The sequence below is a fragment of the Heptranchias perlo genome, chromosome 44, assembly GCF_035084215.1.
Source record: "Heptranchias perlo isolate sHepPer1 chromosome 44, sHepPer1.hap1, whole genome shotgun sequence".
In the NCBI taxonomy this organism is placed as follows: Eukaryota; Metazoa; Chordata; class Chondrichthyes; order Hexanchiformes; family Hexanchidae; genus Heptranchias; species Heptranchias perlo.
This window is the reverse complement of record NC_090368.1, coordinates 4,543,611-4,562,407: the sequence shown is the minus strand read 5'-3', so window position 1 is coordinate 4,562,407 and position 18,797 is coordinate 4,543,611. Positions and strand designations below refer to the sequence as shown.

At 47.3% G+C, this 18,797-nt stretch overlaps 1 protein-coding gene across 3 annotated transcripts in view; it reads left to right on the top strand.

Moving 5' to 3' along the window:
* The window catches only part of LOC137306640 (transcription factor 12-like), a 100,233-nt gene extending 86,579 nt beyond the window's left edge, over positions 1–13,654 (top strand). For all 3 annotated transcript variants that reach the window (XM_067975971.1, XM_067975970.1, XM_067975972.1), the window contains 5 exons: positions 6,780–6,900; positions 7,911–8,076; positions 9,482–9,711; positions 10,727–10,868; positions 13,206–13,654. In XM_067975971.1, coding sequence (XP_067832072.1) covers positions 6,780–6,900; positions 7,911–8,076; positions 9,482–9,711; positions 10,727–10,863 — 654 coding nt within the window. In that variant the 3' untranslated portion in view covers positions 10,864–10,868; positions 13,206–13,654. The remainder of the gene's footprint in view (positions 1–6,779; positions 6,901–7,910; positions 8,077–9,481; positions 9,712–10,726; positions 10,869–13,205) is intronic.
* The last annotated feature ends 5,143 nt before the right edge of the window (positions 13,655–18,797 follow it).

Sequence of the window (18,797 nt, the reverse complement as noted above, 5' to 3'; positions counted from 1 at the left end):
ACTAGTGTACAAGGACACCCAGGTCTCCTTGCACCTCCCCTTTTCCCAATCTCTCACCATTCAGATAATAATCTGCCTTTCTGTTTTTACAACCAGCGTGGATAACCTCACATTTATCCACGTTATACTGCATCTGCCATGTTCTTGCCCACTCACCCAACTTGTCTAAATCACATTGGAGCCTCTTTGCATCCTCCTCACAGCTCACATTCCACCCCGGCTTTGTGTTGTCTGCAAACTTGGAAATGTTACATTTAGTTCCCTCATCCAAATCATTGATATATATTGTGAATAGCTGGGGCCCAAGCACTGATCCCTGCGGTACCCCACTGGTCACTGCCTGCCACCCGGAAAAAGACCCGTTTATTCCTACTCTCTGTTTCCTGTCTGTCAACCAATTCTCAATCCATGCCAGTATATTCCCCCCAATCCCATGTGCTTTAATTTTGCACACTAACCTTATCAAAAGCCTTCTGAAAATCCTGAAATTCTGAATTAAAAAGTAATTAATCAGTAATGGTAACCATGAAACGAAACTACCGGATTGTCGTAAAAACCCATTTGGTTCAGTAATGTCCTGTAGCGAAGGGAACCCGCCGTCCCGACCTGGTCTGGGCCTATATGTGACTCCAGACCCACAGCAATGTGGTTGATTCTTAACTGCCCTCTGAAGTGGCCTAGCAAGCCACTCAGTTGCACAATCCCGCCAAGGGCAATTAGGGATGGGCAATAAATGCTGGCCTTGCCTCCGACGCCCACATCCCATGAATGAATTTTTTTTAAAAAGCCAGGCCAATTAGGGTAAAAAAAAATCTGGAAAATTCCTCGCTTTAGCCCGGCTCCTGATTGAGAATGGTACCCGGTGGAAGAGTGAACAGGGATGGGGCAGGAAATTGGTATTGCCGTGCTCTCACAAACCCATTGGCAGCACCAAAATAATCTTTCCCAGATTTATTAATGCCAGGGGTACATACGAACATACAAAATTGACGGGCAGGAAAGGACCAGCTGGTCCATCAAGCCTGCCCCAAACACCATGATGGCCAGAGCACCATGACTGGACATTTTCCACCCATCTCCTCTTCCTCCGCTCCGCCCCCGCCCCGCCGCAGCCATGTAACGAGGCAAAAAAACAGGGAAAAAACCCGGGGCCAATCAGGGAAAAAATACTGGAAAATTTCTCCCCCCGCCGGGCGATCAAAACCAGCGCAGAAGATCTTATGGAACAAATGTTATCTACCAAGACACTAACCTTCTAAAAGCATTGTATAACAGCAGCTAAAAAATGCCACAAACCGGAGGAAAGGTGTTGGGCGGATGGGGTGACGGTGAACACTGACCAGGAGGCAAATCAAAGCAAAGGGAAATGGCCTGCTCCGGTCTCCATCCCGTCCCACTCTGGCGTCTCTCTGCTTATCGGCTGTGACGCAGAGAAGCAACCGCGCTGAGTCGAGTTAAAGTGCTGACCGACTGTGAGGGTGCAGTTGCACAAAGCCCTCCATGGTTTTTACTATATATTGCTGAGCCCAGACAGCGAGTAGAAGCAGGATATTCTTACTTGGCAGGGGGGCATCACAGTTTAGCCTGATCCTGTCCTGGCCGATAGCCGCACCTGGGCACTTTGTATCAGGGATCATTGCTTAAAAAGAACTTGTAGTTATATAGCGCCTCTCACGAACCCAGGATGTCCCAAAGCGCTTTGCAGCCAATTACAGACAATTTGTGAACAGCAAGTTCCCACAAACAGCAATGTGATAATGACCAGATAACCTGTTTTTTAGTGATGTTGGTTGAGGGGTAAATATTGGCCTCAGGACACTGGGGAGAACTCCCCTGCTTTTCTTTCAATAGTGGCCATGGGATCTTTTACGTCCACCTGAGAGGGCAGAAGGGGCCTCGGTTTAACGTCTCATCCGAAAGACGGCACCTCCGACAGTGCAGCACTCCCTCAGTACTGGCAGTGGGAGTGTCAGCCTGGATTACGGGCTCAAATCTCTGGAGTGGGGCTCGAGCTCACAACCATCTGACTCAGAGGTGAGAGTGCTACCCACTGAGCCAGGGCTGGACACTCATCAGGCCAAGGGCCCTGATCAGAACTGTAGCGCAATTAACACCACTGGGGATCAGCTACGATGCCTCCAGCAGTTAAATAACCTGCTGGGCCTCTGGCGAGACCAACAGGTGTGAAGTACGGGTGAGGTATTGGCGGTGGAACAATGCCCTTGAAATGGCACCTCAGCAATAGTCAGCACCTTCAGGAGAGGAGGGGAGACAAACGGTAAAACAAATTATGAATCTGTGTTGAGAGGGTTTAGGTTTGTTCCAAATTTATACGAATCGCCTGATTTTGACGTCCTCAAGCTGCCCCAAGGTGCTTCACAGCCAATGAGTTTGATTTAGAAGTGCTGTCAGTATCGTTACGCAGGCAAACCATTGCTTGGTTTGTCACTTGTAAATTGAATCCAATTAGCGAGAGGTGGGAATTTAGGGCTTCCCTCCTCCCTCCGATCTCCCGAGTGAGTTTATCCAGACATGGAAGGCCCCACTTTGATCCCCGATCTGTGCTGAGAAAGCACATTGTAAACTGCAGAACAGGGCAAAGCCAAGCTCATCAGGCAGGGAAAGGTGTTACTCAGGATGCATTCGCCCGTAGCAGCCTGTGTTCGAAAAGGGGAAAATCAGCCAGTATTCCTGTTCCTGATCGATGTAAAGTGGAGGCCGGGCGAGGGCAGGACCACACTCGGCCGCAATGTCCCACATGGTAACAGGCTCGAGGGGCTGAATGGCCTCCTCCTGTTCCTATGTTAGTGGTTTACATAAAGGCGCCCAGAGGAGCACAGCTGTATGGTTCTCTGGTAGTCAGCTATTAAAGGCACGACCTGAGGGGAATTGACACCAATGCAGACTCATGAAAATGTGGCTAGCCTTCTGCAGCAAACTAAATGTGGGTCGTCAGGTCCTGGAGATTTGCACTCTTGATCCCAGCGCTCTTTTGGTGCCTGGCACCCGGAGGTAACAAAAGGGAGCACGCTGCCTACTCCAGACAGAAACCTCTCGCACACTCCGCAACCATCTCATACACCAACTCTACAGCAGACGCCACAACCTCGAAACCAAGATAGAGTCCATACTCTCAACCTGTACTCAGGACACAGCAGACCAGCTACGTTATACCGCCAAACAGACGAGGCAACGGAACTACGCTGCCTACATGAAAACCAAGAGCAGGAAGCTTGAGAAACTCGGCATCACCACCAGCAACGACCAAGCTTCCCCTGGTACCACGGTTGCAACCACAGGGAAGTCTATTGTCAATTTATCCGACCACACCCTTCAACCAGACGAAATCGAAGTTCTCAGCCGAGGGCTCAATTTCTGCCCCACTACCAAAATGGACCCCACTAGTCTCGCGGCGGACACAGAGGAATTCATCAGGAGAATGAGGCTCCGGGAATTCTACCACAAACCCCAAGATTTCAGCAGCGAACCCAATGAGACAATCGACGATCCGGAACAGCAGACAGAGGGATCCGCGGTACAGCAACCGAAGAGGAAAGAGTCAAACTGGACTCCTCCGGAGGGTCGCTGCCCTCAGCTGGACATGTATGCTCAAGCTGTCAGGAAATGCGTCAATGCCAGATTCATCAGCCGCACTCAGAAGACAGTCCAGAATGTCACCCGAGCACAACGCAACGCCATCAACGCTCTCAAGACCAACCGCAACATCGTCATCAAACCAGCGGACAAAGGAGGAGCCATAGTCATACAGAACAGAACAGACTATTGCAAAGAAGCATACCGACAACTGGACAACCAGGAACACTACAGACGGTTACCCGCAGATCCGACCAAAGAACACACCCACCAGCTCAACAAACTGATCAAGACCTTCGATCCAGACCTTCAAAGCATCCTACGCATTCTCATCCCACGTAATCCCCGCGTGGGAGACTTCTACTGCCTCCCAAAGATACACAAAGCCAACACACCCGGACGTCCCATCGTATCAGGCAACGGAACCCTGTGTGAGAACCTCTCTGGATACATCGAGGGCATCCTGAAACCCATCGTACAGGGAACCCCCAGCTTCTGTCGCGACACTACAGACTTCCTACAAAAACTCAGTACCCACGGACCAGTTGAACCAGGAACACTTCTCACCACGATGGACGTCTCGGCACTATACACCAGTATCCCCCACGATGACGGCATCGCTGCGACAGCATCAATACTCAACACCAACAACAGCCAATCTCCGGAAGCCATCCTACAACTCATCCGCTTCATCCTGGATCACAATGTCTTCACCTTCGATAACCAGTTCTTTACCCAAACACACGGAACAGCCATGGGGACCAAATTCGCACCCCAATACGCCAACATTTTCATGCACAAGTTCGAGCAGGACTTCTTCACTGCACAAGACCTCCAACCAACACTATACACCAGATACATCGACGACATTTTCTTTCTATGGACCCACGGCAAGGAATCACTAAAGAGACTACACGATAACATCAACAAGTTCCATCCCACCATCAAGCTCACCATGGACTACTCCTCAGAATCAGTTTCTTTCTTGGACACACGAATCTCCATCAAAGACGGGCACCTCAGCACCTCACTCTACCGCAAGCCCACGGACAACCTCACGATGCTCCACTTTTCCAGCTTCCACCCTAACCACGTCAAAGAGGCCATCCCCTATGGACAGGCCCTGCGAATACACAGGGTCTGCTCAGACGAGGAGGAACGCGATGGACACCTACAGACGCTGAAAGACGCCCTAGTAAGAACGGGATATGACGCTCGACTCATCGATCGACAGTTCCGACGGGCCACAGCAAAAAATCGCATAGACCTCCTCAGGAGACTAACACGGGACGCAACCAACAGAGTACCCTTTGTCGTCCAGTACTTCCCCGGAGCGGAGAAACTACGCCATGTTCTCCGCAGCCTTCAACATGTCATCAATGAGGACAAACACCTCGCTATGGCCATCCCCACACCTCCACTACTCGCCTTTAAACAGCCACCCAACCTCAAACAGACCATCGTTCGCAGCAAACTACCCAGCTTTCAAGAGAACAGCGTCCACGACGCCACACAACCCTGCCACGGTAACCTCTGCAAGACATGCCAGATCATCGACACAGATACCACCATCACACGAGATGACACCACCCACCAGGTGCATGGTTCATACTCCTGTGACTCGGCCAACGTTGTCTACCTCATACGTTGCAGGAAAGGATGCCCCAGAGCATGGTACATTGGCGAGACCATGCAGACGCTGCGACAACGGATGAACGGACACCGCGCAACAATCGCCAAACAGGAGGGTTCCCTCCCAGTCGGGGAACACTTCAGCAGTCATGGACATTCATCCACCGACCTTCGGGTAAGCGTACTCCAAGGCGGCCTTCGAGACACACGACAACGCAAAATCGTCGAGCAGAAATTGATAGCCAAGTTCCGCACCCATGAGGACGGCCTCAACCGGGATCTTGGGTTCATGTCACGCTACACGTTACCCCACCAGCGAACAAATGTTATCTGTTTTTAATATAATGGGTCATTTGCTGGCTCTCTCTGCCTTCCGGATGTTTCTGCCTCTCTCTGTTTTTTTTTCTCTGTTTTTTTTCCCTGTTTGTTTTTTTGTTGAATGTGTATTCGGGGGTTCTGCAGATGACACCTCTCTGTCTGAACACGGTGATTGCCTTGGCAACGGGCAGTTGCAGGGGCAGTCTGTAAACACCATGTATTATTCAATATGTATAAATGCGTAGGCTTCAAGGAGATCCTGAACATTTACCTGAGGAAGGAGAGAATCTCCGAAAGCTTGTGAATTTAAAATAAAATTGCTGGACTATAACTTGGTGTTGTAAAATTGTTTACAATTGTCAACCCCAGTCCATCACCGGCATCTCCACATCAGACAGAAACAAGCTGCAAAGGCAGAAGCTGGAGAGCTGGGCCAAGGTGGGGTCATTTTGGTGCTGGTGCACATTCACCGTGTTACTGACGGTCATTGGCGCCACCTGGTGTTCACGGCTCAAAGTGACAACCGGACTTTTGAGCCCTGTCAGCTCCAGCCTGACTCGGAACGTATCAGGGGTGAAATTGGTCTACGCAAGTTGCGGGAAATGGGCTCTTGGCAAATCGGCAACAGAAAAGAAAACGGGCGTGGTGTAAAATGGATTGCCGATTCGCTATGGTGCAGCGCAATTTCACCCCATTATGTTTCAATTAAGCGAACAATTCACTGTAGAGAGAGTGACTGATATTTTAGGGGTGTAAGATTATCCCAACATATGAACTTATATTCCTCTCCTGTTTTCTCCGACTCATATTAAGGATGGTTAAAATGACAAATCTTCTTGGAACGGACTTCTGGGTAGGATAGTGGAGACAAATCCTTGGGATAATCTTAAGAAAAAGGTTTGATCCTGTCAAGGGGAGGTCGTTAGGGTGTTTCAGGATGGATGAGCCTTCCACCTCCGTATCGATATCGGGGGGCAGACGGGGCCTCGGTTTAACGTCTCATCCGAAAGGCGGCACCTCCAACAGTGCAGCACTCCCTCAGTACTGCATTGGGAGTGTCAGCCCGGATTATGGGCTCAAGTGTCCGGAGAGGGGCTCGAGCCCACGACCTTCTGATAGAGGCGCGAGTGCTGCCCGCTGAGCCACGACTGACACCGCGTACAAATACAAGTTGTTGTTGATCTTATCTTTTGATGCCAGCCTAACAGTCTCCTTTGTTTTTCTTTTCCCCACAGGTGGCCACTCATCGGGACGATGCAACAAATGCCCATTCCAGTCTTTCGGGCCTGCCCAGCGTAGTGTCTGCAGCTCTTGCAGCAGCAGGACTGAACCACCAGGCCCAGGATGTGTGCCGAGGTGGGACATTTCTTGCATGTTTAGAGAACACAAGTACAGAAATAACGAGCCTCGAACCATAACTAGAGAAAGTACACTGGCTGTAAAGCGCCTTGGGGCGTCCTGAGGTCGTGAAAGGCGCTCTCGAAATGGGAGGCTTTCTTTCTAATACTCGAGAGTGGTCGATATTCTGCATCTCCCAGATGCGTCAGTGTTTAAATGCACAGCTCGGCTTGGCACTGAGCTCTTCCGACCAGGAAGGTCACACAGTCTGTCCTGTGGAGCACTATAATTGGCTTCAGTGCCCCTGGACTAAGGAGTGAGGAAAATCAGGTACGGTTCCTGATTACTATGCAGCACCCCCATCCCCCCTCCCTTCCCCAGTGCCTGAAATGTGCACAAGGATAGGATCTGGCCAAGCTTGGCTGTGATGCCATCAATGCTCAAATAGCTCACACATGAAGAAAGATGGTAGACATCTATAGAAGTGTACCTCAACAAGAGCTTGCACTTTAATATAGTGCCTCAGGACGTCGCAAAATGCTTCATAATTAATGAATTACTTTTGCAGTGCAGTCACAGTGGTTATGCATTCGTGTTCAGCAAGGCCGCAGAAACATCAAATGAGGCGAACGATGAGTTGATTTGTTTTCTGGTGATGTTAGTTGAGGGAGGAATGTTGACCAGGACACCTGTGCTTTTACATCCAGCTGAACAGGCAGATAAACCTCAGTTTAACGCCTCATTCAAAAGACGTCACCTCCGACAGTGCAGCGCTCCTTCAGTACTGCACCGGGAACGTCAGCCTAGATTATGTACTCAAGTCTCTGGAGTGGGACTGAAGAACCCATGACCTTCTGACTCAGAGGCAAGAGTGCCACCCAGTGAGCCACGGCTGACAGCTGAGCAATGTAGCAATGTGCCAATTAACAATGTCCCAATTGATTGAGTATTTAAAGACTGACTTTAATTGGATTTTTTGATTCATTTTGCTAACGGCACGCTGAAGCTATCTCTCTTTATTTCGGCAGCTTTCACATCAGGGGCGCAGGCGCTCACTGCCGCCCTCTCCGCAGAAGCCAAAGGAGACGATAAAGAGAAAGAAAACAGCCATAGCTCCCAGCTGGAGGATGACTTGTCCGAGGACGACGATGGCGATGATCCCAGAAAAGACAAATCGAGCCGCAGCAGATCAAGGTACATCTCTACACTCACGGGAACATTGGGATTTTATGGGACGGGAAAAGGCCAGTAGACACAACATAGCCTGTCACCTTTTCATTGCTCAGTCCACCCTACCCTCCTTCTCACCCATATCCCTCTCTTCAGAAAGACATTTAACTGTGTCCTGAGCCCATTTACTTCAGTGGCTTTCCCAGGTATCCTATTCCACAACTCTTATTACTCTTTGGGTTTCACCTGAACTTCCCTTCTTACTGCGAGCTGACTGACCGCTTTATGCTCGTTCTGGAAAAGAAAATCGGACGCGATGTAAAACAGCGCTTTGAGCCCGTTTAGGTGTACACTAATTTCGCCCCAGTGTGTTTAGTTTTCCATTTCTCATTTTGTTTTTCCACCCAATTAAATAACCAATCTAAATCCTTCTGCCAACCTTTTGCTGCGCCCTCTGTCCCTGCTGCTCTTTCTATCTTAGTGTCATCAGTAAAGTTGACGAGGTTACGTTTGGTTTCAGCTTCCGGGTCACTAATGGAGATACAGACAACAAGGATACAAATATTGACCCTTGCAGGACTCCATTCATTACCTCCCCCACCGGTCTTTGATTACACCTCTCACGAACGCTCTCAGTTCAATGTGTTTTAACCACCTTCTTTTCCTGTTCTGTGTTCTACCCTAAATTCCTGTGGTTTATAGTTTAATCGGAAAGCTTTCATATGGATAATTGCACTTTGCAATCAGATATGGCAATCAGAGAGTGATTTAAAACGTTAAAAGGATTTGACAGAGTAGATACGGAGAAATTATTTCCTCGGGTGGGGGAATCATGAGCAAGGGGACATAACCTTAAAATGTGAGCCAGGCCCTTCAGGGGTGAAATCAGGAAGGACGTCTTCACACACAGGGTGGTGGAAATCTGGAACTCTCTACACCCCCAAAAATCTGTGGATGCCGGGGGTCAGTTGGAGCTTTCGAGATTGAGATTGATAGATTTTTTTTTTTTTGGGATATGGAGCAAAGGCGGGTAAATGGAGATGTGGTGCCGTTAAATGGCGGAGCAGGCTCGAAGGGCTGAATGGCCTACTCCTAATGTTCCTAGAAAGTTGAACCCTGGTTGATTTTCTTTTTCGCCCTCCTCCTCCATGGTCCAGGGTCACTGTTAGAAACTGTCACTTCCCAATTGCTGCTGCAGCTGAGACCAACTAACTTGGCACCAAATGTTTTTCTGTACTATCATATGAAAATGTGACATCTATTTTGCAGCTCCGACAAATAAAAGGCAAGCAACAAATCCCATAGAATGATAACAGCACAGAAGGCGGCCATTCGGCCCATCGTGCCTGTGCCGGCTCTTTGAAAGAGCTATCCAAAAGGGAAGTTTTTTTTAAAAAAAGTTGATGGCACCTGTTTTGACTCGTTTCAGCAATCACGAAGATGACGACTTGAACCCGGAGCAGAAGGCCGAGCGGGAGAAGGACCGGAGGATGGCAAACAACGCCCGCGAGCGCCTTCGCGTTCGAGACATCAACGAGGCGTTTAAGGAGCTGGGGCGGATGTGTCAGCTGCACATGAAGAACGACAAGCCACAGACGAAGCTCCTGATCCTCCACCAGGCTGTCTCCGTCATCCTGGGGCTGGAGCAACAAGTCAGAGGTCAGTTGGCAAAGCTGATGACTTTATAGAATCATATAGAATAGAATCATACAACACAGAAGGAGGCCATTCGGTCCATCGTGCCTGTGCTGGCTCTTTGAAAGAGCTAAACAATTAGTCCCATTCCCCCCTGCTCTTTCCCAATAGCCCTACAAATTTTTCCTTTTCAAGCATATGTCCAATTCCCTATTAAAAGTTATTCCACCACCAATTCAGGCAGTGCGTTCCAGATCATAACTACTGGAACTCCCCACCTAACAGCACTGTGGGAGCACCTTCACCACATGGGCTGCAGTGGTTGAAGAAGGCGGCCCACTACCACCTTCTCAAGGGTAACGAGGGATGGGCAATAAATGCTAACCTTGCCAGCCACGCCCACATCCTGAGAAAAAAGTCTCAATCCAGTTGTGGGCCGACAGCACAAAAGTGTCTCAAATTCATCACCAAATAGCAATCTCGCTTACACAGGCATAAGGATAAGTGGTGAAAATAAAATGCCTCGCTAGTGCAGTCAGGAGGGCTCATCTGGGGGTTGGAGCTGAGGTACATTGTTGGGGCAGGGTGAAGGCAGTAGGGGTGCGAGAATCAGCCTGTGATATTATATAGGAAAGTGAAGGGGCGGTGTGAGTCAACCAGGGTTCCCAATTCTGACTGCTATCCCTGCTGGATTTGTATGTGGGAATGCCCAGTGAGGACAGGGTGACTATTAGCTGTGACGTCCCCCAAGGTTGAATATCCCACCATTGCTTACACGGGAAGAATGGGCTCTTAGGCACAGTAACCAAGGGCCTTTGGAAACAAATTCCAGTGAAGGAGTCAACTCTTTCAGGAGACAAGTGCGAGGGTGGGGGTGAGGGAGGAGAGTGACAAGGAAATAAAAGTCGCACACACGTCATCTCCATTTTGTTCAGTCTCCTTGCTTATAATACTTCTTAATTCGTTTGGGGGTCTTTGAATGTGATTTTGGGGGATAATCCTTAAACAAAAACCCACTGTTGTCATTTTGTTTCCACAGAGCGGAATCTGAACCCCAAAGCTGCTTGCCTTAAGCGAAGGGAAGAGGAGAAGATTTCCACTGTCGAACCCACATCCGCACATCTGGTAGTTCATCAGGGGCTTGGGGACGCTCCCAACCCGATGGGTCACATGTGAAGCAGGTGGGTCCCAGTAGGAGTCGGAACAGCGCCATTTGAAAGAGTGGTAAAGAAGTATTTGTCATGGGGAGGGAGGGAAATTATTGTTTATTTTTGCCAGGACGTGATCTATGTTCTTCAGCCTGTGGTTCCGCAAGTGCTGGCCTCCATCGGGTGGCTCACCTAAGCCTTTCTTCAATCGTCCCAGTAACAACACTGCATTGCTCTATGGCGTCCACATTAACTGGACACAAAGACAGCCTTACTAGATAGTTACGGCTTGTAGGTAGGGCTATAGTTTTAGCAAGGCTCCAATCCGAGTGGACCAAAGATGCAGGTCCTTGGTGTACAGCCTTGCAAAACTACGCCTGTTCAGTAGGATGAGGATGGTCATTTGGCCCCTCTAGCTCATCCTGTCAGCACTGGGGCTGGAGTGCATCCTATTTACAGGATCCAATGAGGACGAGAGCAGCAATACCATGGGAACACCTTCACCTCCAAGTCACACACTGGAGACTGGGACATATATCGCCATTCATTCATTGGCACTCAAATTAAAATCCCAGGATACCCTACCTAACTGCCACATGGGAGCACTGTTGCTGCAAGGACTGCAGCATGTCAAGAAGAAGGCTCATCACCAATTTCTCAGGGCGATAAATGAGGCATTGCCCGCATCCTGTGAACAAATATAAAAGAACCTACGATCCCACCCATCCCCGTCCCAGTGTCTAACTGTCTCTTGAATGACTTTTTGCCTCCCCCATCCTACCCAGAGACCATTCCAGGTGAAGTGCTGGTTTCTGATATCAGTCCTGAACGTGTCGTTTATCAGTTTGTACCTGTGTCTTCTTGTCCCATAATTGTGATTTAATTTGAGTTAACCGTGTGACTCAGGATGAAGCTTTTCTATTCCACTCAGTCACTTGTATAACTCTGTATGTTGCCCTTTCATTCCTAAGAATTAAAAATGAACTGTGGAATCTTGAAGCTGGCAGTTTACAGAGACTGATATCCCACATGATGAAAACATCTTTGAAATTGTTCCAAAGCACAGTAACAATGGAAATTACAGTTGGACACCCGATCTAGACCTTTGCAGTTTTATAATATGAAATAGCTCCTCTGAGATCAAGACTTTGCTGGTTAAATCCAAATTACCTTGAACAGGACTCCTCTTGAGGCTGTGAAGTCCCAAGTTTTGTTAACTTTCCCTCACAACTCAATCTGCCGACACTGGGGATCAGCCTTGTGGCCCTTCTCAGCATTGGTTCCAGGACTTAGGTAGTCCTCTTGTTTTTTGGTGACCAGAACTGTATGCAGTAGCGAGATGTGGCCTGACGAGACCACTGTACAGCTTCAATGTGATGAATTACGAACATACGAAAATGACAGGCAGGAAAAGACCAGCTGGTCCATCAAGCCTGTCCCACACCACTGATGGCCAGAGCATCATGACCAGACACTCCCCGCAGCCATATAATCTCCTGGGAGAGGCAAAAAACCGGAAAAACCAAAGGGCAATAAGGGGAAAAATACCTCTCCGACCCCCTCAGGTGATCGAAATCAGTCCAGGAGATCACAAGGATCTTGTGTTATCTGTAAAGCCACACCTTCTATTTAATGCGATCTCTGCCCCAGTCAAGAACCAGCCCAGCTCGCTGAATTCACATGCTCTACTCATTTGGCAATATAGCTCAGCAATTTTTTTTTGCTTCGTTGATTGGTGCTCCGCAGTGGCCAGACATCGTCTGTATTAACGTGGCATTTACGTGCTCAGAGGTAGCACTCTCGTCTCTCACCCAGAAATTAGTGGGCGTAAGCTCCTCTCCAGCACTTGAGCACGAATTCCAGGCTGTCACTTCAATTGAGTACTGAGGACATTGAGCCGAGGCCCTGTCCGCCTGTTCAGGTCGATGTCAAAGAATCTGAGTCACTTTTCTGAAGAAAAGCAGGGGAGTGCTCCCCGGGGTCCGGGGCCAATATTTATCCCTCAACCAACATCACTAAGAACAGATTATCTGGTCATAATCACATTGCTGTTTGTGGGACCTTGCTGTGCAAATTGGCTGCCGCATTTCCTACAACAGTGTCTGCACTTCAAAAGTATTTCATTGGCTGTAAAGCACTTTGGAACCTCCAGAGGTCGTGAAATGTGCTATAGAAATGCAAGTCTTTTTACAAAACAACAGTGACTCCACTTCAAAAGTATTTAATTGGCTGTGAAGTGCTTTGGAACGTCCCGAGGACATGAAAGGCGCTGTATAAATGCAAGTTCTTTCTTTCAAACGAAGACGCAGTTTCACTGAAACTTCAGTCTCTCTCTCATAGTTTTATTTTTCTTCTGTGCTTTTGTTTCAGGGCAGCAATCACAGGTGGTCTTCATGAATTTAATGGAGGGTTTGGGGCCCCCTCCATTTTGACTGGATTTTGCGTAAGATTCTGTTGGAACAAGACACAAATCTTCCGAGTAAGGAAAATCCCAGATTCAGTTTTGTGAACGTTGAGGGATTCATAGCAGAGCTCCAGGGATACTGTTTCCGTACATCCCACAACTGCCCTCGTACCTTCCCGTTGGGTTGAACGTTTTCATTGTGCCTGCAGTCAAATTTATCAACAAATGAATTGTTAGAAGAAAAGTTTTTTAATTTATCTTTTTTTTTTGTTTATATAAAAAAAAAGAAATGTTACTTTTTTTAGGTTAAAACAAAAAAGTGTTCATATTCAGGGGTTCAAATACAAAACAAATGCATTCTTAGCACTTGGTTACTGTCCAGAGTTGTGAGAGCTCATTGTCCCGGGGGGCGGGGGGGGGGGGTGGGTGGGGTGGAGCTGGGCACCTGTCATTATAGCTTGGTGTTCTACAATAAGCCAAAAGGAGGACCGGGGGTGGGTGGGCTGCCGCTAGTGAGAAGGGAGGGTAGGGGTTGGGGGGGTGGGTAACATATAAAATACTGATGCTCTTCCTCACTCTGCTGGAACTGCACTCCCTGTTAGCTGATTGTGAAACAGCCCTGATAGATATGGGGGGGGGGGGTAATTGTGACTTCCCCCACTACTGTTGCTTGGGGGACGAGGAGGAAGGGATGGTGATGAGCAGCCTTTCAAGATCGGAAACAAAGTTGCAAGAAGAATTTACCTTTTTTTAAAAAATACACTTTGTACTATCTACTGTCAGTGAGGCCCCAACATTCTGATCCAATCCAGGTGGAACCGAATCCCAGTTGATTCCAGGTCAGTTGCCTCCTTTAAAAGGGAGCTGGTTTGATACCTGATACATAGAAATTACAACACAGAAACAAGCCATTCGGGCCAACCTGTCCGTGTTGGTGTTTATCCTCCATACGAGCAGTAGTCCTAATCCCATGTACCCACCCTGTTCCATATCCCTGTATTTCCCTTTCCTTCAATCACCTATCTGACCTATTCTTAAATGCTGACATGGTCAATCATTAACTCTGATAGTACATTCCACAGGCTCACAACCCAATGAGGTTTCTCCTGCTCTCCTCCCTTTCCTTCAATCACCTATCTGACCTATTCTTAAATGTTGACACGGTCAATCACTAACTCTGATAGTGCATTCCACAGGCTCACAACAAAGGTTTCTCTTGCTCTCTGTCCTAAATCTCTTACATTAAATCTTATATTGTGTAGGGTGGTTGAGGGTCAGAGAGATATTAATAACCCTGATTGATGTTTTTTTTTAACGGGGGAGGTAAGGGGAAGGAACGTCATGTTCCCTAAAGTGAAGGGAGGGAAGTCCATAGAATAATCAGCATGGATTCTGGACGGGATGTGTTTGATGGCCTGAATGGCCTTTCCTCACTCTAGATTTTCTGGTGTTCAATCTGCCTCTGCTACAGGCAGAAAACCGCAGGGCTACAAACCTTCTTAAGCAGAGGAAAACTGAGCCTTTGGTAACAGCAATTGGCTTGTATAATTTGAGAGGAATATCTAAACATTTTTTTCCTGTCCCTTCACTTTGCTCCCCTTCCTCTCAAGATTCATGTTGGGTTACAGATCCACTCGGCACCGACAGTTCTCCAGTACCCCAGTCAAGTGCCCATTCTTCATATCTGAGCCTGGACAGTGAGTGTTGGCAAGATACTGGATCATGGGGGTGGGGAGGGAGCATTGCAGCTGAAAACAAACATTTTGTTTTTTTTTTAAACCCACTTTCTAAGCCTGGGTTGCTGAGGGTAATTGTAGCAATCCTAATACTGCCCAAGCTGAGCTCAGCGAAACATTTTAGTGCATTGTATGTGGCTGCCGCTTTGGTGAGCTTTAGTTTTTGGCAGGGCTCGATTATTTGAACCCCTGTTTGTAGCCTGGTTTTCAATCTGTTCAGTTAGGGTTCTCTTTGAATTGTGATGAGAAGGTGTTCCTTTCTTTCTGTGGGAGTGGGGTGTGATCCCTGCTAGAGCCAAACTAAACAGGGAGAGAATTAGAATTTATGAAATAAATTTTTATTTATAAATGGTAATGTCACGACACTTGGAACTGGATGAAGCTGGGATCGAAACTGGCTGAATTTCAGACAGCCTGTTTTGTTTTATTTTATTTTTATTTGAATTCTTCTCTCGCCCTCATCCCTTTCTCATCTGAAGGCGCTGACTCTTGCTTGGGTGTATACATGCAGTATATCACTCAAATGGCCATTCATCCTGTGTGAGTGAGCGTCGACCATAGAAGACCTCACTGCCAAGGCAAACCCCGTCCTCACCTGATGTCCCCGCGCACACACTAGCCAGGAGGGGTTACTGGATATCAGTCGGAAGTGGGAGCCCTGGCTGAGTTTTTCTTCCCCCTCCCCCCCCCCCCCCCCCCCGCAGCCCAGCGGTGCTGGGGCCGTCCCAATTGAGATCAGATAACTCAGCACAGGCTGAGGACCAAACCCGAGACCCCGACTTCATGGATCAGTACCATTTCTTCGACAGCACCTCCCAAACCCACCTAGAAGGACAAGGGCAGCAGGCGCAAGGAAACGCCATCACTTCCCAAGTTCCCCCTCTCAAGTCACATACCATCCCGACTTGGGACATATATATCGGTCGTTCCTTCATTGTCGTTGGGTCAAAATCCTGGAACTCCTGACCTAACAGCACTGTGGGAGCACCTTCACCACACGGACTGCAGCGGTTCAAGATGGCGGCCCACCACCACCTTCTCAAGGAGCAACTAGGGGATGGGCGATAAATGCCGGCCTTGCCAGCTACGCCCTTATCCCAAGAATGAATAAATTAAAAAGCATATATTTACAGTGAAGCCCCACAGATCAAAATGCCCTATCCCCTTAATTAGTGGGTAAAAAAACATATCTTTATATTTATGCGGCAACTGGAATATTTCATAAGCTGCCACTTATTCTGATCAAGCATTCCCACCCGTAATACTCCTGGGACTTGGCGTATTTCTTGCAACTTCTCCTCACCCCCATCCACTCCTTTAAAGGCTCCAGGGAATAAAGACATTTTTATCTTAATAAAGGTGAAAAGCAAAGAAAAGGGACACTGTCTCTTTAGTGACTGGACTTAGCAGACTACACTCTACTAGAATAAATCAAAAAGGAGAATGCTGGAAATCTGAAGTGCAAACAGAAAATGCTGGTAACACACAGCGGGTCCATCGGCATTTGAAAGGAGAGAGGACGGGTTAACATTTCGGGCAAAGATCCTTCGTCAAAACCGAATAATAGTGTCTTAGTGGGACGAAGGGCGCTTACTTTGCTCTTTCCTGTCAGGAATGGCTGATTATTGCCTGACGAGAAGGGAGTGGAAAATATGGTCTGTGTATTTTCAACTTTTCTTTATTTTTGGAAAACAAAAAAGGCCGCACGAGAGGCCACAACATCTCAGGAAACTTCTTTCCTTAGGGTACAAGGCGAGGACCATGACAATTCCCTGAAGATGCTAACCACAAAGGAGAGGAGCATGTGTAATTTAAAAAAAAGAAAATCGAAATCCAACTTATTTTTCACTATTCCTAAGGTTTTATACAATAATAATCTTTCTTAAAAAAAAAATGAAACCGCAAAAAGAATTGAAAATATTACTCTTTATAGGTATTCAATATTTACAAAAACAAAAAAAAAGTTTGGAGCAAAAAAGTTTCTAAGTTTATTTTACTATATTATGTAGAAGGACTGTAGGGCTCTTTTTTTTAGTGAAGCTGTTTATTGATGCTGTACAAAGTGACACGGTCATTTAATGAAAAGATAGGATTTGTTGCTCAGCAGGTATGTTGCAGTCCAGCCTGTGCTTGTGGTCACTCGAGCTGAAAGGGTACGCTGTTAATTTTTGCTAGCAATGTGTTGACATATCTGACATGCGTGGTGTCATTGCATGACTTGTTGATGTACAGAAGGGGGAAAAAGTTTTCCCAACAACTTTACAACGACACAGCGATCATTATTAACGAGGGAATCTTGATATTTTCAGAATTTGTTTGTCTGGTCAGTTACTTTTTCACCTGCAATTTTTTTTTAATTTAAGAAAAAAAGGAGTGGAAGGGATGATATTTTTTTGATCTCTGCCAATTTTCTCCCTTCCTTTCCTGGGGATTTCTTCCTGGGTTCCAAGGGGCACCGATCGCCTTCCGGTACCTCGGCCAAAATAGGCATCGCACCGTGAATGGCAGCAGGCTATTCGGCAGTTGAGGGCATCGCACCAGACGTCCCCGTAAACGTGCACTTTTCCAGCAGTGGGACAACGGTGGAGAGTTGGATTTGAAAAAGCCAATTTTTCTCCTCCCCAAAACGGGATGGTGAGGCCAATTGTAACAGCCCAACCACCGTTCCAGTTGAAATGAGTTAACTCAGCACAGATCAGGGATTGAACCTGTGACTTCCCTGGTCTGTATGACATGGCTACTCAGTGTATAGGGATGTGACGTCAAGGTAATAGAATCCAGTATGGTGTTAATGCCCAGATGAGGGCACATTGGACTGCCAATAGCATCTATTACTACTAAAAAAAAATGTTTTACATCAGCTTGACTATAAACTGTGTCACTAACAGTTTATTGATTTGATTCCTGAGCATTTTTTAGGGGGCAGGGGAACACATTTGAGAACACGGAGGGGCACTGAGTTTTAAATTCTTGTACATTTTTATCCGACAAAATCTCTGATGCAAGGGGGAGGCCAATAAAGCTTTTTTTAAAAAAAAATCAGCCAAAAGAAGCATTATATTGCTACTTTTGCATCTCTGCAATGTGGTTTCTGCTAAAGTTACAGTCCTGACCTGAGGGGCCAGAGGGGAGCAGTCTGACATCTCCAGCAGGGATCTCACACCATTTCGGTTTGACACAGCATGACAGGCGGAACAGGCTCAAGGGGCTGAATGGCCTACTCCTGTTCCTATGACAACTGCAGTGTTAAACTGGGTTTGAAGATTGCTCAGAAAGTCCCTTGGACCTGTTGGGCACTTTCCAAACTTACCCAGAACATGCTAAAATGCACTTGAGTGCAGGCACTTCCCAACTGCACACTTAAAAGCATTTAATATTGAACTGGCAGCAGCAGAACTCTGCATATGTGTAGGAGCACAGTGGGGCAAAGCTTACTCCTGGCTGACAAGAGTTCAAATTGAAGCCATGCAGTATAAAGGTACTGCCTCACTGGAGCCAGTTTCAGACTTATAGCTACAGTATAAATGCACCCCAGTGATCATTAATAATTTGACTATGATTATTCACAAACTCAATAGAAGTGAGCAATATAGGAAATTTTACTTTAGCAATTTCAATGATTCAGTATAGTTATGTTTTCATATAAAACAGGGTGGGTCTGAATCCAATTGAAATGAAATTTACATTGGGGAGGGAGCTGTGTAGTAATTTGTGACAATTAGGCTGACTAATGTGGTTTGTGCTTATCATAGGAGGTGGGGATGGTGGGGGGGGGGGGGGGTTACAAGCTGAGATCAGTTCAAGGGTGACCACACATCACAG